The 20,836-nt window shown below is 39.6% G+C and overlaps 1 protein-coding gene across 1 annotated transcript in view; it reads right to left on the reverse strand.

Moving 5' to 3' along the window:
• The window catches only part of FCRL4 (Fc receptor like 4), a 40,676-nt gene extending 22,200 nt beyond the window's left edge, over nucleotides 1–18,476 (reverse strand). Inside the window, exons 1-2 of the mRNA XM_067025191.1 lie at nucleotides 18,428–18,476; nucleotides 18,275–18,343 (exon numbers count right to left, since the gene is read on the reverse strand). Of these exons, the coding sequence (XP_066881292.1) occupies nucleotides 18,275–18,343; nucleotides 18,428–18,476 (118 nt within the window). The remainder of the gene's footprint in view (nucleotides 1–18,274; nucleotides 18,344–18,427) is intronic.
• Nucleotides 18,477–20,836: the final 2,360 nt, after the last annotated feature.

Genomic DNA, 20,836 nt, shown 5'->3' on the forward strand with positions numbered 1-20,836 from the left:
GGCCAGTTCCCAGTGCTGGAGAGTGAGTTCAGCAAGTTGTTCCTCTGAGTATAGCTGGTTGAGTTAATGAAGTGAAAGGGGGAAGTAGGGGGATTTTTCTTAAAATACCGAACAGTTATATTACCTGGTGTAAGAAAATCTCAATGATGGAAGTCAACATTTGATAAAAAATATTTAAGTACTGCTCTGACATATTGGTATGAATAACTCCTCAAGCCTTTAGTTATCTTATTTTCAGAAAGCTCCAGTCTCTGCCTTCCAAGGAAACTGCAACTTACTCTCTCTGCTACGAGATATCAGGTAAGACTGCAGTTCTGTTGAGATTCACGTAATCCAAGGATGTGTCTAAATCACTTATGAGCTGGAAAACTTCTCATTCAATACAGAAATGCCCTTCTCTGACCCCTGACAGACTCTGCTGGACCACTTCCAGATGACCATCTGTATATGATGAAGTATCTGAATCATAAGACAACTTGCACCTTGTCTGACATATATGAAAATATCCTGACTCATTTGTCTCAGAGGAAGCCACAAACTTTGATCTGAGCAGGCAGCAATGAATAAATTATAGCCCCATCACATTCTTCCTGGAGAATGGACTGTGAAATTTTTAACTTAAGGTCCTAGAATCCAAAATTTGCTACAGGAATGTCTCAACAAATACATATATATTATATAACTGTATGTTAGGCATGGTGCCAGGTGATGGGAGCACAGTGGTAAGCAAGCTCGATAAGCTTTCATTCTAGTGGGGAGACAGAAAAGCCAACAGGGAGTAAAATACAGAGTGAAAAGTGCTCCTAGAGTTCAGTAGGAGGGAAATCTGACCCAGTTCTGGGGAATCAGGAGAGGCTTCCCTGCGGAAGAGACACCCAAGTTGACTGAGAGATGAGCAAGCACAAAGGTGAATGCAGTCACATCACTGTCATCAGCATACTCATGATATCTGTGAATAAATGACCCTTGGCCTTCCTAGGAGGGGAAAATAACAGATATAGGATGAATTATGTGGAATGGTCTGTATTCTTCTCTTACAGCAACATTTTTCTATATATCTATAATAGTTTCTTTCTCTAATTAGGGGTTTGTATTGAACATCAATTCCAGGCAATGTCCATGAACTTAGAAGTATCACAGAATAAATAAAATGCAACTCCTTTAAAGACTTTGTAAAATGTGGTAAGGGCCAAAGTAGACATAGACATGAGGCACAATGGAAACATAAAGAGTGTCAAGTTGGCACTTTTGTCCTTTATCACCTAGCCCTGGGACCTTTCTATCATCTTTCAGCTCCGGAGGGGTGAGACATGATAAACCTGGATTCATATCTTGGTCCCAGTTTTTATTAGTTGTGTGACTTTGGTCAAGTACTTAGCCTCTTTAGGCCTCAACTTCAACACTGGTATAAAGAAGATAAAAATAATATCCACTCTAAGGTGATGTTGCTATTGATGTGTGTATGAATGCAGTAATGATGTAGAACTCATGGCTCAGTGCCTGGTACCATGTAAACACTCAATAAATCACTATTATTATTTAGGACCATGAGCTGGAGAGTACTTTATAATTGATGCAGTATTCTAAAAAGAGTATTTTAGACTAAGCACTAATAATATTGATTGACTAAAGGTTGAGGGGAAGTTGAAATTACATCTTCTGTTTTCTCATTTCTGGAATCAATTTTGTTGAATGAAGGATTTTCAATTAACAAATAAAATTTTATATTTATGATTATATAAGATGTCCAAACACAAAAATCAGATTGGCAACCACTGTGTAAAATTTTAAATAGTTTAAGTCAGGTACCATTTTTGTTGTGTTTAAGTCACTGATATAAATGCCCAGTTATTGGTATCAAAACTGTAGTTTCATTTCAAAACACTAGAATATACCACAATTTATTAGGCAATTGCTTAACTAATCAGGGACAACTTTTGGATTTTATATTAATGAGGGAAAGTAATACTTGTATTTCGTGACAGCATAAGAAACTGTGAAAAGTCTGATCTTTTTCATATATGAAAAAAAGGATTTAAAACTGTACATTTTAAAAATAAATTTTTAATTTTGGAATAATTTTAGATTTACAGAAGAGTTGCAAAGATAGTACAGAGGGTTCCTATGTATCCCTCACCCCATTTAAGTTTCCTGTAATGGTATCATCTCATATTATAGTGGTATATTTTTCAACTACTAACTCCACGCTTTACTCAGATTTCACCAATTTCCCCTTTAATATCCTTTTTCTCTTATAGTATCCCATCTAAAATACCACATTACGAGCTTCCCTGGTGGCGCAGTGGTTGAGAATCCGCCTATCGATGCAGGAGACACGGGTTCGTGCCCTGGTCCGGGAAGATCCCACATGCCGCGGAGCGACTGGGCCCGTGAGCCATGGCCGCTGGGCCTGCGCGTCCGGAGCCTGTGCTCCACAACGGGAGAGGCCACAACAGTGAGAGGCCCGCATACCGCAAAAAAAAAAAAAAAATTAAAAAATAAATAAATAAAATACCACATTACATTTAGACATTTCTGCTTAGTCTACCCTGGTCTGTGACAGCTTTTCTGTCTTTCTTTGTTTTTCATGACTTTGACAACTTCAAGGATCACTGGCCAGATATTTTATAATGCCCTTCAATTTGGGTTTGTCTGATGTTTTTCTCATGACTCAACTGGGGTTATGGGTTTGCAGAGGAAATGCCACAGAGGTGGAGTGCATTTCTCATCTCATCATATCAAGGGATACGTGATATCAACATGCCTTACTGCAAGTACTATTTATCTCAATCTCTGGGTTTTGGTATTGTTTGTCAGCTTTCTTCAATGTAAAGTTACTATCTATCCCTTTCCACACTCTAGTGTCTGGAAGCCATTTATTTACTGTTTGTCTGTTTGTGTGTATTCATTTGTTCATTCATTCATTCATTCATTCAATCTTTGTTTATATCCCTACGGACTCATGTGCATTTATTTTATACTTTAGGTAATAATCCAATGCTACTTCACTGTTTTAACTGTTTCAGCTTTGGCCACTGGGAACTCTTTCAATTGAGCCTCTATTTCCCTTTGACATGGATTGTGCTGTGGGGTGGAGCTGGGTGTGGGGAGAGAAGGAAGAAGCTGCAGACTTGGGACCTGCAACGAGAGCTTGCATTTCTTATGGTTCTATGTTCCAGTATGGAATTCCAAAGATCCAAGAAATTTATATTTGAACCTAGACTACCAGGTCATTATAAAGGTATATTTGTCAAGGTGTAGGATAAAAATATTTTATTAGTTCACTAGATTGATTGATAAATTTTAAACCTCCAGATATATACAATGAAGGCCTCCATTTCTACTCTTGTCTTGGATCACACATGTTAGGGGGTCTCTAACATGTATTTAGAAGGGAAAGTGAGATACTGCTTTTCCAATGATTTTGTTTATATGTAGAAATTGATTTTCTTACTACTTCACTTCCATTGGCCAAAACATTTTGAAAAAGAATAAACAAAATAAAAATTTTAAAGCCATAACTTTTTGTTAGATTTTGTAATTTTCCAACCCAGGAAATTCATTAGAAGGCTGTATATTAAAGAATTTAAAATTTAGATACCAAAGTAAAATCACCCATCACTGGTAAACAGCATTAAACTGTGCATCTGGTTCTAAATTTTGTCTGTAACTACACATTTTTAGCTGCAACTGCACATCACAAAAACCGTGATACAGAGAAGACTGCTTTTTCAAGAGGCATAGTCTCAAAAAATTACATGGGAGGGTGCTCTCTACTTTATGGGAGTAGGGCAAGTTTACATTTTACCAATTTACTCTGTTTTAATTGCTTTTCATAGATTGGTGCCTTTGGCATGTTTTAATCTGACTCAGCCTATTTCAAGGGGTGTGAATTCAAAGCCTATGGGAGTCAGGCAGACAGTGTAGAGTGAAGAAAGTCAGGTGTGAGAAAAATCAATTACCATAATGCAATAAAAGTTTAATTATTTTACCAAACTATTGGATACGTGTGTAACATAATACAAGCATGTGTGAAACTAGAGATTATATTTTAAATCCAAACTTGAAAACTACAAATTGGAATGCAGACATAATTCATTATTTTTTTCTCTTACATTATTTATTATTTCTCCATTGGGAACTGGAAACTTGACATCTTTTCTTCTGCACCAAGAAATTAGTATCAGAATTTTCATTTCACATTGTATATGCAACATAAGACTCAGTTTTGTAAACCTTGTAACCTTTAAATGATATGGAGAGCCCTTAAAAAATTAAAAATAGAACTACCATATGATCCAACAATTCTATTCCTGGATATTATCAGAAGAAAATGAAAATACTAATTCAAAAAAACCTATGCACCCCTATGGTCATTGCACTATTATTTTCAGTAGCCAAGATATGGATACTACCTAAGTGCCCATCAATAGATGAATGGGGGCTTCCCTGGTGGTGCAGTGGTTGAGAGTCTGCCTGCCGATACAGAGGACACGGGTTCGTGCCCTGGTCCGGGAGGATCCCACATGCCGCAGAGCAGCTGGGCCCGTGAGCCATGGCCGCTGAGCCTGCGCGTCCGGAGCGTGTGCTCTGCAATGGGAGAGGTCACAGCAGTGAGAGGCCCACGTACCGAAAAAAAAAAAAAAAATAGATGAATGGATAAAAAAGATGTGAGATATATATATACACACACACATGCAATGAAATATTATGTATATATGTATATGTATACATATAAATACACAGTGAAATATTACTCAGCCATAAATAAGAATGAAATCTTGCCATTTGTGACAACATGGATGGACCCAGAGGGTATTATGATAAATGCAGCAAGTCAGACAAAGACCTATACTGTATGATTCACTTATATATGGAATCTAAAAACAAAACAAATGAACAAACATAAGTAAACATAAATAGCCATAGATACACAGAACAAAAATGTGGTTGCCATAGGGAAAGGGGGTGAGAGGAGGAGAGAAATAGATGAGGGAGATTCAGAGGTACAAACTTCCAGTTTGAAAATAAGTGAGTCTGGTTTCTAAGTTGGACCTAGGCCAACTGTAGTTGGTTTGGGGACCCAGTTTGGAAAAACAAAAAAACAAAAAACCTCAGAGTCTGAAAGCTCATGAAACAAAGCTGCTGAATGAGGACCAGATTCTGAGGGGACGTCCCCACACCTCCAGAGGCAGCAGGCAGGCAACGGCTCCAGGGGGCTCGGCAGTTTAACTATTTCATCCATTCTCTTCATGTTTGTATGGTTTCTGAGGAGAAGTTGAATGTCATTCTTCTCTTTGTTCTTCTATAGCTGTGCAGCTGACAGGGTCTTGGTGCTATGGGTGGGTGTCAGGCCTGAGCCTCTGAGGTAGAAGAGCTGAGTTAAGGACATTGGTCCACCAGAGACCTCCTGGCCCCACGTAATATCAAATGGCGAGAGCTCTCCCAGAGATTTCCATCTCAACACTAAGACCCAGCTCCACTCAATGACCAGCAAGCTCCAGTGATGGACACTCTATGCCAAACAATTAGCAAGACAGGAACACAACCCCACCCATTAGCAGAGAGGCTGCCTAAAATCATAATAAGTTCACAGACACTTGAAAACACATCACCGGATGAGTCCTGCCCACCAGAAAGACAAGATCAAGCCTCAACCACCAAAACACAAGCACCAGTCCCCTCCACCAGGAAGCCTACACAACCCACTGAACCTAACTTACACACTGGGGGCAGGCAAGAAATACAGTAGGAACTATGAACCTGCAGCCTGCGAAAAGGAGACCCCAAACACAGTAAGTTAAGCAAAATGAGAAGACAGAGAAACACACAGCAGATGAGGGAGCAAGGTAAAAACTCACCAGACCAAACAAATGAAGAGGAAATAGGCAGTCTACCTGAAAAAGAATTCAGAGTAATGAGTGTAAAGATGATCAAAAATCTTGGAAATAGAATGGAGAAAATACAAGAAACGTTTAACAAGGATTTAGAAGAACTAAAGGGCAAACAATGATGAACAACACAATAAGTGAAATTTAAAATTCTCTAGAAGGAATCAATAGCAGAATAACTGAGGCAGAAGCATGGACAAGTGACCTGGAAGATAAAAGAGTGGAAATAACTATCACAGAGCAGAATAAGGAGAAAAGAATGAAAAGAATTGAGGACAGTCTTAGAGACCTCTGGGAAAACATTAAATGCACCAATGTTCGAATTATAGGGGTCCCAGAAGAAGAAGAGAAAAAAAAAGGAACTGAGAAAATATTTGAAGAGGTTATAGTTGAAAACTTCCCTAATATGGGAAAGGAAATAGTTAACCAAGTTCAGGAAGTGCAGAAAGTCCCATACAGGATAAATCCAAGAAGAAACATGCCAAGACACATATTAATCAAACTATCAAAAATTAAATACAAAGAAAAAATATTAAAAGCAGCAAGGGAAAAACAACAAATAACATACAAGGGAATCCCCATAAGGTTAACAGCTGATCTTTCAGCAGAAACTCTGCAAGCCAGAAGGGAGTAGCAGGACATATTTAAAGTGATGAAAGGGAAAAACCTACAACTAAGATTACTCTACTCAGCAGGGATCTCATTCAGATTCAGCTGAGAAATTAAAACCTTTAGAGACAAGCAAAAGCTAAGAGAATTCAGCACCACCAAACCAGATTTACAACAAATGCTAAAGGAACTTCTCTTGGCAGGAAACACAAGAGAAGGAAAAAAGCTACAATAACAAACTTAAAACAATTAAGAAAATGGTAATAGGAAAATACATATCTATAACTACCTTAAATGTAAATGGATTAAATGCTCCCACCAAAAGACACACACTGGCTGAATGGATACAAAAACAAGACCCATATATATTCTGCATACAAGAGACCCACTTCAGACCTAGGGACACATACATACTGAAAGTGAGGGGATGGAAATATATTGATATTCCATGCAAATGGAAATCAGAATAAAGCTGGACTAGCAATTCTCATATCAGACAAAATAGGCTTTGAAATAAAGACTATTACAAGAGACAAAGAAGGGCACCACATAGTGAACAAGGATTCAATCCAAGAAGAAGATATAACAATTGTAAATATTTATACACCCAACATAGGAGCACCTCAATACATAAGGCAAATGCTAACAGCCATAAAAGGGGAAATCGACAGTAACACAATCATAGAAGGGGACATTAACATCCCACTTTCACCAATGGACAGATCATCCAAAGTGAAAATAAATAAGGAAACACAAGCTTTAAATGATACATTAAACAAGATGGACTTAATTGATATTTATAGGACATTCCATCCAAAAACAACAGAATACACATTTTTCTCAAGTGCTCATGGAACATTATCCAGGACTTATCATATCTTGGGTCACAAATCAAGCCTTAGTAAATTTAAGAAATTGAAATCATATCAAGTACCTTTTCCAACCACAATGCTATGAGACTAGACATCAGTTACAGGAAAAAAATCTGTAAAAAACACAAACACATGGAGGCTAAACAATACACTACTAAATAACCAAGAGATCACTGAAGAAATCAAAGAGGACATCAAAAAATACCTAGAAACAAATGACAATGAAACCACGGAGACCCAAAATCTATGGGATGCAGAAAAAGCAGTTCTAAGATGGAAGTTTACAGCAGTATAATCCTACCTCAAGAAACAAGAAACATCTCAAATAAACAACCTAACCTTACACCTAAAGCAATTAGAGGAAGAACAAAAACCCTCAAAGTTAGCAGAAGGAAAGAAAGCATAAAGATCAGATCAGAATTAAATGAAAAAGAAATGGAAACCATAGCAAAGAACAATAAAACTAAAAGCTGCTTCTTTGAGAAGTTGAAAAAATTGATAAACATTAGCCAGACTCATAAAGAAAAAAAAATGAGAAGACTCAAATCAATAGAATTAGAAATGAAAATGGAGGAGTAACAACTGACACTGCAGAAATACAAAGGATTATGAGAGATTACTACAAGCAACTATATGCCAATAAAATGGACAATGTAGAAGAAATGGACAAATTCTTAGAAAACTACAACCTTCCAAGACTGGACCAGGAAGAAATAAAATATGAACAGACCAATCAGAAGCACTGAAAAAGAAACTGTGATTTAAAATCTTCCAACAAACAAAAGCCCAAGACCAGATGGCTTCACGGTGAATTCTATCAAACATTTAGAAGAAGAACTAACACCTATCCTTCTCAAACTCTTCCAAAAGATAGCAGAGGGAGGAACACTCCCAAACTCATTCTATAGTGGTGATGGAGCCACCATAAGCCTGATACCAAAACCAGACAAAGATGACACAAAAAGGGAAAACTACAGGCCGTGATCACTCATGAACATAGATGCAAAAATCCTTAACAAAATACTAGCAAACAGAATCCAACAGCACATTAAAAGGATCATACACCATGATCAGGTAGGGTTTATCCCAGGAATGCAAGGATTCTTCAATATACCCAAATCAATCAATGTGATAAACCATATTAACAAAATTGAAGGAGAAAAAACATATGATCTTCTCAATAGATGCAGAAAAAGAAAGTAGGCATAGAGGGAACTTACCTCAACATAATAAGGCCATATATGACAAACCCACAGCCAACATTGTTCTCCATCATGAAAAACTGAAACCATTTCCACTAAGATCAGGAACAAGACAAAGTTGCCCACTCTCACCACTATTATTTAACATAGTTTTGGAAGTTTTAGCCACAGCAATCAGAGAAGAAAAAGAAATAAAAGGAATCCAAACTGGAAAAGAAGAAGTAAAACTATCACTGTTTGCAGATGACATGATACTATACATAGAGAATCCTAAAGATGTTACCAGAAAACTACTAGAGCTAATCAATGTACTTAGTAAAGCAGCAGGATACAAAATTAACACACAGAAATTACTTGCATTCCTATACACTATAGTGAAAAATCTGGAAAAGAAATTGAGGAAACACTCCCATTTACCACTGCAACAAAAAGAATAAAATACCTAGGAATAAACCTACTTAAGGAGACAAAAGACCTGTATGCAGAAAACTATAAGACACTGAAGAAAGAAATTAAAAGATGATACAAACAGATGGAGAGATATACCATGTTCTTGGATTGGAAGAATCAACATTGTGAAAATGGCTGTACTACCCAAAGCAATCTACAGATTCAATGCAATCCCTATCGAACTACCAATAGCATTTTTCACAGAACTAGAAAAAAAAATTCACAATTTGTATGTAAACACAAAAGACCCCAAATAACCAAAACAATCTTGAGAAAGAAAAGCGGAGCTGGAGGAATCAGGCTCCCTGACTTCAGACTATTCTACAAAGCTACAGTAATCAAGACAGTATGGTACTGGCACAAAAACAGAAATATAGATCAATGGAACAGGATAGAAAGCCCAGAGATAAACCCCCACACATATAGTCACCTTATCTTTGATAAAGGATGCAAGAATATACATTGAAGAAAAGACAGACTCTTCAATAAGTGGTGCTGGGAAAACTGGACAGCTACACATAAAAGAATGAAATTAGAACACTTGCTAACACCATATATAAAAATAAACTCAAAATGGATTAAAGACCTACATGTAAGTCCTGACACTATAAAACTCTTAGAGGAAAATATAGGAAGAACACTCTATGACATAAATCACAGCAAGATCCTTTTTGACCCACCTCCTAGAGAAATGGAAATAAAAACAAAAATAAACAAATGGGACCTAATGAAACTTAAAAGCTTTTGCACAGCAAAGGAAACTATAAATAAGATGAAAAGACAATCCTCATAATGGGAGAAAGTATTCATAAATGAAACAGCTGACAAAGGATTAATCTCTAAAATATACAAGCACCTCATGCAGCTCAATATCAAAGAAACAAACAACCCAATCCAAAAATGGGCAGAAGCCCTAAACAGGCATTTCTCCAAAGAAGATATACAGATTGCCAACAAACACATGAAAGGATGCTCAACATCACTAATCACTAGAGAAATGCAAATCAGAACCACAATGAGGTATCACCTCACAGTGGTCAGAAAGGCCATCTTCAAAAAATCTACAAACAATAAATGCTGGAGAGGTTGTGGAGAAAACGGAACTCTCTTGCACTGTTGGTGGGAATGTAAATTGATACAGCCATTATGGAGAACAATATGGTGGTTCCTTAGAAAACTAAAAATAGAACTACCATATGACCCAGCACTCCCACTACTGTGCATATGCTCTGAGAAAACCATAATTCAAAAAGAGTCATGGACCACAATGTTCATTGCAGCTCTATTTACAATAGCCAGGACATGGAAACAACCTAAGTGTCCATTGAGAGATGAATGGATAAAAAAGATGTGGCACATATATAGAATGAAATAGTACATATTTATATATCATATTATATTATTATAAGCACCTTTGATCATGGGTAGAAACTTTGCATAGTGGTTTTTATATTTAGATTTTATATTTAAAATATAAATATTTTATATTTAGAAGGACTAGTTCTTGGATGTTTGGAATTCTGGTGTTCCTACATTGCCATATTTGTTTTTCAGTTATATTGCTTTACTCTTCAATTATTTCTATTTGTAACTCTTGAATCCAACTGTCACATTCATTGGAAAAGGCCAATCTAACCATGCTAGTTTATTTTCACGTTTTTTTTCCAAATTTACTTTTCAGCTCCATAATTTGGGATAGATAGTTCAATCTATCCCTTTTATTTCTAGAAACTGATTTCAGTGAATGGGATCATAATTTTGGATAATTATAATGAATGTCTCCCTGAGGAAATAGTGTTTAAATGAATTGTATCTTTCACTAAAAAGACCAATTATTTGATCTAATCTTTGGTGGGGAGCCAAGGTCGATGACATGAACAAGTTAATTTCTTTCAACTCTCCTTGGTACCCTGTCACAAGTAAGTCACCTAAAATTCGTGTATAAATGACCACCATACTCTGCCTCTTATTTATCAAGTGAAGTGCTAATCTGTCTGTGTTCCTAAATACTAGGAATTTATCTGGCTTATGGTTTTAATGACTGAATTTGAGATGTTTTCTTTTTCAGCACAGAGTGATTTCTCGTGATTTCTCGTTCAACATTAACACTGGCCACTGTGGGAGCACATTTATATTTGTCTTACTAATTTTGACCAGGCTAATTTCAACTTTTCAAGACTTGTGGTAGATGCAAAAATGGCCACAAACTCTTCCCCAATCTGCATCTGTGACCTTATAATGTGACTTGGTAGCTTCTCTCATAAAAGAGGGGGAAATCTATTTCTTTACCTCTTGAATACAGTCTGGCCTTGTGTCTTGCTTTGGCCAATAAAGAGTGACAGAAGCAAAGATATGAAAATCATAAATGTCTCAAGATGTTTTGCATGCTTCTGCCTTCACTGCTTCATCATAAGCCAGACAGCCCAAACCCAGCCCAAACATCAGCTGATGGCAGAAATGCATAAGCGAGTTCAACCAAAGACAGTCCAGCACCACCCAGGCCAGAACAGCTGTCAAGATAAATCCAGGCTGAGTTACTGTGCTGCCAAATCATAAGATAAATAAATGGATGTTGATTTAAGCCATTAAGTTTTAGGGTGGTCTTTTACACAGAATTACTATCTGATATGACTTATCTCAATACACTATAAGCATGATGACCAAAGTTTTTAGTTCCTTCTTAATTCTTAATGATATTGAAATAAATATAGTTATTCCAGGTGGTAGTATTTATACTTTTATAAACTGCTGTAGAAAATGCCATGCATTTGTTAGAAATATCACACTTAGCCTTTCAGCTCTTAAACCATATTTTCAACTTTCTGAACATCAGCCAATGCTTGATTCTCTTCGGGAAACAATATTTTTGCCCTCAAGAGATATTCTTTTATAGATTTACTCTCTGTGAAAGTTTTTGTACTTGGAAAACTTTTTGTTACTTACTGAGCACATAACTGCATTTTATAGTGGTAGTATTTAATTTACGAACACTAAAAAGAGGTCCTCTTTAAAGTTCAGTTCTTTATTTTTTTAGTTCATTAAGCTCTTCAATGTGCATCTTTCTCTAGCCTGTCATAATTCTTGCTATAATTTGTTTTATAATGGTACCTTTATTTGCATTTAATAATTAAAAAAAAAGACACACTGGAAATTCCCTGGTGGTCTAGTGATTAGGATTCGGCGCTTTCACTGCCGTGGCCCGGGTTCAATCCCTGGTCAGGGAACTGAGATCCCACAAACCTCGAGTCATGGCCAAAAAAGAAAGAAGAAAAAAAAAGATACTTTATTTGCATATATATGTAGGAATGCTTTTTACTTTTATAAAGAAATGATCTCTTCTTCTTGAAACCACAAGTTCTTCTCATTCTGTATTCTGTTTTCCTACTTTTGGTAGAGACATGGGTAAAAAAGTCACTCTTTTCTTAAATCTACTGTAAGTAAACAGTTGGACATTTGAGAGAATAAATGGAAACTGCCACGTGGCTTAGATTCGATGAAACAAAGGGAATAGCAGATACTCTGGTCAATTGGAGAGCATGTGCTCCATTTGAAAGCAGAAGCTGATATTCAACTCTAGAATATTGTCACCAAAACTGAAAATCTGTTATCTGATTTTTCAAACTTCTTACGAGAAGCCCCAAATACATATTTTTATGTGAAACCTCCTGAGTTCTAAACTGCAACTGATTTAAACCATAACTTTAAACACTGTGTGAGTCAAGGATGTGTACCAGATGAACATGAGCATAGTGGGATTTTTTACGTTTCTCCTCCCGGTCGATACATAGTATTAAGCAAAGTGGCCTAAACACAGACTAGATGAATGAATGTATAAATGAATGACAGGATAGTATAAAACAGGGGCACAAAATAGGGAAGGACAAAACCTTTTCAGGGTTTTGCTCCAGGATTTGGTAAAGTAATTCAGGGAGGAAAAAGAAAAGACAAAAGTAGCAGGAGGCCGACTGAGGAGGCATTCTGAAGGAGACTTGATCTCAAGAAAGAAGAAAAAATCTCCCTCTCCCATAGCTTCCTCATGCTCTGTGTGATGAAACACTCTACCTCTTTGACAGAGATGCTCTTCTTTAATGGGATCCTAAAGTCTGAACTCCTTTTGAAGCAAGCCCCCTTGCATCCTCTCCAGATTATGGAAAGGGTTATGGGTGGAAAAAAAAAAAAAAAGTGGGATATCCAAAGAGATAAAGAACACTGAACCATCAATTTTCCAAGAAAGGGTTCTGCTTGGGGGAGTAAGACAGGATCCAATGACCCTTTCTTCTCTCCCCTTCCCATTCATCCAGTTACTTCTGAATATAATGGTCTCTCAAGCCCAAGAAGACATTTCTTAGGTTCAGATAGTTGGAGGATTTCCTAAGCTTATCTCTTGGTCCAGTTCTTGGCAACTGGGTGGAGTTCCTACCTTGAAGAACTCCAGAATTAAAAAAAAAAAAATCTCAGCATATGTGTGGTTGCCAGAGCTGGATTGAGGTTATTGTTGGTTTGTGGGAGTTAATGGTGTTATAAATTGAGAGAAAAGCAAGAAGAAATTGATCCTTCTGTATCAGGGTAAGTCACACCAGCAAGGTATTTTTATAAGGATCACAAAACACCTCTAATCACAAATCTTCCATTTCATAGTAGAAAGTAGAGCCAAGAAAACACTCTGATTAATCAAATAAATCTGTGATTGGAAAATACAGAATCCAGAACTTCTGAGATGCAAATTCTTTTAATGTCCTAGTTTTCCAGTCAGGAATGGAACCTGGTAAGTGTGGGTATGCGTGGTTGTAAGGGGTGAGGTGTGGGTTGCTAAAGCAGTCCATACACAAATAATTTTAGTTATCTGTGGAGCCGGGACCAGCAAAACTTGGCACTCTCATAAAGATGTCCAGGGGTAAATACTGGAATATAAATAGTACCACTGACTTGAAAACTCTCGATGCCCCAAAGCTGCTATGAGAGTTGTGATTATTGAGGTTCTCATGAAGTTAGGATGAAAAATTTATAAGAAGTGGCTGTTCAAGGAATCATGCATATTCTCTGCAATTTAAGGAGAAAAATAAGGGTATAGACCCAATTAGCCATATTCTAAGATGCCCAAGTTACTATCTTTAGTAGACTCTTGTTATTTACTTATTTATTTGATCTCTTGAGTACAACACACCCTTATTATCATCACTTTGATTTCCTTTTAGGTGGACTAACCCAATGTATGGTCTTGGTGGGAAATAGGGCAGCCTCTCCTTTTAAAAGCCCAGTAAACAAGATTATTCCATCCCCTATTCCTGGGTTGTCAAGAGATGGATGTGTGACCTAGGCTTGGTCAGTCAGTCCTCTGCCCCTGGACTTTGCTGCTTGAGCTGGTGGCGTTAGGGTGCGGGGTTGCTGCGGTGGACAGGTCCACGTGTGGATCACAACATTTCTGTAGCATGACACTTGCTGTGGTCCCTACTGCTTGGGCTTCCCACTCTCTCTTGTTCCTATTCATTTCCTAAGCCCAGTCCTCCCATTTTCTGAGTCTCTGATATACTTTCAGTAAAGTATCCCCTTTTTGAAAAGAGAGCCAGAATTGATTTCCGTTGCTAGAAACAAGAAACCTGACTAAAATATTACCTGAAGACTGGAGAAGAGACATGAGCTTTCTGCAAAGCCTACTCCATTGATTAGAATACATAAGGGTATGTAGAATGCATGTAGGGTTCTAGGTATGTGCCTATGTTTGAAAAAAGGGGGTAGCAGCAACATGGGTAAAATTCACTAGAAACCTCTTGATAAACTGTTTTTGGAATGTCTGTAAGAGACCATCTTTCCCATAATAATGATTATAACAATAATTTAAAATTACCATTTATTACATGCCTTCTTTACAAAAGACATTTATTTCTTAGAAGGTCTCAATCTTTTAATAGCCCTATGAGATAAGAGCATTTACTCCCATTTTATAGGTAAGATAACTGAGGTTCAGAGAGGATAATAATTTCCCAAGGTCAGACAACTGGTAAAAAATCAGTCAACATTCCCCTCCAGTCCAAATTTTGTTCTCTTTTTGTTCTACAAGGTCATCTCTCTTCCAAAAACAGAGGGGGGTAGATTCTAGCCCAAAATATACCTTGTGAACTTCATATTGCTAAGTCTCTGCAGTTATCTTTTTTAACCACCATGTCAACCAGACATTCTCAGACCCTCATTTTATTTTTAGATCTCACTGGTTTGTAATTTACTGACAGGTGTATGTCAGGATAGCTAACTCCAGAGCACAGAGGCAAGTGCTGCCAGGTGGAGTATGGATGCTCTTATTCCAAACACACCATCCTCTTTTTTGTTGACCTAGATAGTCCTTTGTGCTTTGTATTTTTGTTAGGGTTCTCCAGAGAAACAGAACCAATAGAATATATTTAGGTATATCAAAAGAGATTTATTATGAGGGATGGACTCACATGATTAAGAAAGCAAAGAAGTCTCATGATCTACTGTCTGCAAGCTGGAGGTCCAGGAAAACCAGTGGTGTAGTTTCAGTCCAAACCTGAAGGTCTGAGAGCCAGTGGAGCCAGTGGTGTAACCAGTCTGAGTCTGAAGGCCCAAGAACCAGGAGTGTTGATGTCGGAAGGCAGGAGCAGATCAATGTCCCAACTCAAGCCCTTTCTCCACCTTCTTGTTCTAATCTGGCAGTCAACAGATTGGATGGTGCTCATCTGCATTGATGAGGCTGGGTCTTTTATACTCAGTCTACTGATTCAAATGTTAACCTCTTCCAGAAACACCTTCACAGATACACACACAATTAATATTCTACCAGTGATGTGGGCATCCCGGAGCCCAGTCCTGTCGACAAATAAAATTAACCATCACTTATCTCAACTTAACCAGAGGTAGTTGTCAGGTTCTTTTTTTTTTTTTTTTCTCCTTCCTTTTGTCCATGACCTTTTTATTATTTCTGCAGTGACCAGGGGCTGTTTGACTCATCATTTCTCCTTTTTAGAATTTATTTTCCTCCCTTTTGTTTCAGAAATATATGTCTTGTCTAATTTGCCTAAAGTTTCTGGAAACATTTCAAAGATTTAAATTTTTCATGCAATCCAGAGCACAGAGGCAGAAGGTAGTGTATGGTAGGAAGTAAATGTAGGGATAAGGAACATAGGAGAGACAGTCTGTGGTATTTGGGGGACCACGGAGTTTGAAATTTTTGGAATAAAAGGGACAGGTCTCTGCTTTCAGGGACAGTGCAATAAACTTTCTGTAAAGGCAGATTTATATTGGTCTCAATTATTTTGTATTTCTTGGTATGAAAGCCTCATTTCATAACTATTTGAAATCTCTAGGACTAGGAATTAAATGGATATGAAATTAAGGCTGATAGTATATAAAAAACAATTCTGGAAAGAATATTTACGCTCAAATTGCCTAAGAAAGTTATTTCTTTTTCTTTAAAGTTTATGTGAAGTTGAAAGTTAATCTAGAAGCAGTATTAAGAATTAATTTGGGTTTTGGTGGTGGGGGAATGGGGAGTAGAAGATGAAGAGTGAGGAGAGAAACCCTTTAGCTAGGAACTTAATGGCTTTGAGGTAGTTTTTCATATAATTAAGCTACATTAATGTAATATAATGTAGTCTGGCTACATTACTGTAGTAGAAGCAGATGAATATAAAAATATATTACCATTGATACAGGAAGTCATTGTGAGAGTTTGTTTTTCACAACGTTTTTTTATTCCAATTAGAATTACTTATGCTATGTTATTATGTTTAATTTATTGATTTATTCTAGCCTCATGAAGCTAGAATATATATAAAAATATATATGACGATCAAGACTTAAATGTATGTCGAAAGATGAAAAGTGAAGAAATGGGGTAAACTAGTAAAACAAAGCCAGGAGTGGAATTAGAACACGACACGCATACCACAAGGTCTTGCCTGATGGTAAAAGTGCTTGAAAGTTCCGGTCTTGGTTTCTTGTGACCAAAGCAAAGAGGGCAAGATCATGAGTTGACGTTGTTCAGGAATGTTGTTAAGAGAAATCAAATCTTGCTCTGGCACGAGGATTCCCTGGACTGCAGAATCACAGTTTCTGACAGGGACACCAGTTTTGCAGTGTGAGTGGTTAAGCCTACATCTCCTCCCACTGCTTGACAAGTTGAGAGCCCTCTCTCACAATTAAACTTAAGGATTCTGTCAAAGTCTCCCCCATGGGCCCTGCGACTTGCTAACAGAGGCCCAAGGCTTCTGTTCACTGTGTGCAGGTGCTGACTGCAAAGCTGGCCCTCAGGGGATTTGTGGGCAGCTCCTACTCACAAGGGGCCCCTTGCCTTTGTGTCCTGTCTGTGACCTGGGTCTCCTGGCTGAGGGCCCCTGGGCTGCTCTGGCTCTACCTCAGCGTGGTATAGGGATAGTCTGGGTGAGGGCATGAAGAAAACTGGAAAGACGGCTCCAACAGCAACGTCTGGTCCCTGAAGGAAACGCAGGGTCTGGGTCACAAGCAGGTCATGGGGACTGGATATTCTCATAACCTTCTCTAGCAACCTCATGGCCTACTTCTTAGCCCTGACTTTCTTTGCTCAGTCCCTGGCAATTCTTTTCCTTGAAATAATGGCTGAGGAGTCCTGGGAGAGAAGTACACGGTTCTCCTGGTGGGCACCTGAAGACCCCAGTGATTTGAGTCAAGGTCAAGACAGGCCTGCAGGACCTGTTCTGACTCATTTCAGGTGCCTCTCAGGCTCCTTCCATGCTCAGCTGAGGCTTCTGGAGGCTGCCCTTTCCCCACCTTAGGACAGACAATGGAGGAATTCTGAGGGGAAAAAGCTCATGAGAGAAAGGAAGTTACTGTTTTTGTTGAGGGCCCACTCTGTCTAATGCATTTAACTACATGCTTCATTGAGGGAGAATAAGTCCTGGGAAGAGACAAGCAAGGAACATGGACCCACTTGCCTTCCAGACATGTTCCTAGGTGCTCTGTTGGGGAGAAAATTAGAAAATCATGAGCAGTGAAAAACAGCAAGCCGCTTACAGCCCAGTCCTTAAACCATCCCCCAGCGTTTCAACCTCTCTCCCAAGACAGGAAAGAGACACAATAGCAGCAGGCTCTGAAAGATTCAGCCATCAGGAGAGACCCACATTGTCTTCTCATGTGCAGGGGGATGACTGCTATCAGTGCCAAGGGACAGACATTGCTGCTCTGGAAAGCTCTGCTGTACCTAGCAGCCCACTTACCCCCTCAGCTCCAGTGAAGACAAAAGCATTGCCCCAAAGCTCACCTGCACCCTCCTGTTCCTGCTGGGTGCTCCAGACCTGGGAATAAACCATGCACGGACACACTGGATTCACTGAAAGAGGGGACAAGATTAGACAGGTGGTGGTGGTCAAGGATTCACACAGGTGCTTTTCCCAACTACATGCTTCATACTTACCTTGACAACCCCAAATGAGTCTCAGCAGGACCTGGGATGTCAAGAACATCCCTACAAGCCCCACCTCATTGGCCCTTTCCCTACACCTTTCCTCACCTGAAGCCCTGACCTAACAGCAGTATTCACCATTGCTATACATGGGCTCCTTGTCCCTGGCTGGGGCAGGTGAGCTAGAGTAGAGGCATTCTGGGAGACCTGGGCTGAAAGTTTCTGAAAGCAAAGAAAAATGTGTTGGTCCTTGGGACACTGAATTAGGAGAGGAAGAAAGGCTGGCCAGGGGGCTAAAGTGTAGACAGAGTTTCAGACGATTTAGTACCCAGAAAGGCATGGAGTGTTGCAAGGTAGGGCTAGAAAGGGCGAGGGATGCAGAACATGGCACGTTCAAATTTCCATTTTTGAGCCATTTACCAAGTTCTCCATTTTGAGTGTTAAATAAGTCAGGAGAGTTCCAGCATCCTTTGCACACAGTACATGCACACTAGATGTTGAATAAATGAACCAACACATACATGTGGACTAGACACAGAGGCCTCACCTGTGGGAGTTGGCACCAGAACCTGCTCCTGCGAGGCAGAGAAGAACTAGTGTTTGCCAAGGGGAAGCTCTCTCTAGGTTGGATTTGGCATAAAAGGAGTCCACTCATTTCACATATCAGTAGATGATGGTCTGGAAGGCCCCTTGCTGGGAAGTTTACAGTTAGAATAAGCATCCCACATTCTACATGACCCCCTGCTCCTGGCACTGTGCCTGGCATTGAATTAGGGCTTAATATATGTTAGTGGAATGAATGAAAAATGTGAAATGCCTGTCTTCCCAGGGGCAGACAGCAGGTGCTTTACACCTGGAAAATTTAGAGATTTGGCTGCTGGCTGTGTAACCTAAGCGAATCACTTAGCTTCTGTAGACCTTGGTGTGCTCTTTATGGGTATAGTATAGTGCATTAAACATGAGCTCTGGGGCCACACTTCTTCAGCTAGCCTGTAGTTGGGTCACTTTAGGGTTACTCATCATTCCTGTACCTCTTGTTTCTGTATTTGTGAAATGGAGAAAACAGTAATAATAATAATACCTTTCAAATGAAGATTAAATTAGTCAATGCATGCTAAAGTGATGGTAACAGCATTTGACACACGGTGAAGATATTTGCTACTATTATTTTTTATTATTTTGTTAGTTTTACGAATTAGCCCAAACCTAGCTGTGCTTTTGAGTTACTCAAGGAATTAAATAAATATCATTTCTTGATCCTCATTTCCAAAAATTCAGATTCAGTAAGTCTGGGCTGGGATAAGATATTTGTTTATTCTATGGCTGATTCTGTTGTGCAGCCAGATTTATTGACTCCAGGGCTATGCTGCTTAACCCTATGGGATGCTGTCTCTGTAGACTACAATGTGAATGGTATCCCCTGGAGTTGTACTGCGTGGTGACTCTGACCTGGTTTCTTCCAGTCTTAAGAGGCTGTGATTCTGGCAGAAGAGAGAAGATGGCGGAAGAGTAAGACGCGGAGATCAACTTCCTCCTCACAGATACATCAGAAATACATCTACACGTAGAACTGCTCCTATAGAACACCCACCGAACGCTGGCAGAAGACCTCAGACCTCCCAAAAGGCAAGAAACACCCCCACGTAACTGGGTAGGGCAAAAGAAAACAGAATAAACAGAGACGAAAGAATAGGGACGGGACCTGCACCAGTGGGAGGGAGCCGTGAAGGAGGAAAGGTTCCCACACACTAGAAGCCCCTTCGCGGGCGGAGACTGCGGGTGGCAGAGGGGGGAGCTTCAGAGCCACAGAAGAAAGCGCAGCAACAGGGTGCGGAGGGCAAAGAGGAGAGATTCCCGCCCAGAGGATCGGTGCTGACCGGCACTCACCAGCCCCAGAGGTTTGTCTGCTCACCCGCCAGGGCGGGCGGGGGCCGGGAGCTGAGGCTCGGGCTTCAGTCGGATCCCAGGCAGGGGTCTGGAGGCGTGAACACAGCCTGAAGGGGCTAGTGCGCCACGGCTGGCCGGGAGGGAGTCTGGGAGAAGTCTGGAGCTGCCGAAGAGGCAAGAGACCTTTTCTTCCCTCTTTGCTTCCGGGTGCGCGAGGAGAGGGGTTTAAGCGTGCCGCTTAAAGGAGCTCCAGAGACGAGCACGGAGCTGCCGAAGAGACAGGAGACTTTTTCTTGCTTCTTTGCTTCCTGGGGCGTGAGGAGAGGGGATTAAGCGAGCCACGTAAAGGTGCTCCAGAAACGGGCGCGAGCCATGGCTGTCGGCGCGGACACAGAGACGGGTTTTGGACGCTAGGGTTGCTGCTGCCGCCAAGAGGCCAGTGCGCGAGCACAGATCACTCTCCACACCTCCCCTCCTGGGAGGCTGTGCAGCCCGCCACTGCCGGGGTCCCGGGATCCAGGGACAGCTTCCCCG

The sequence above is a fragment of the Kogia breviceps genome, chromosome 1 (genome assembly GCF_026419965.1).
Source record: "Kogia breviceps isolate mKogBre1 chromosome 1, mKogBre1 haplotype 1, whole genome shotgun sequence".
In the NCBI taxonomy this organism is placed as follows: Eukaryota; Metazoa; Chordata; class Mammalia; order Artiodactyla; family Physeteridae; genus Kogia; species Kogia breviceps.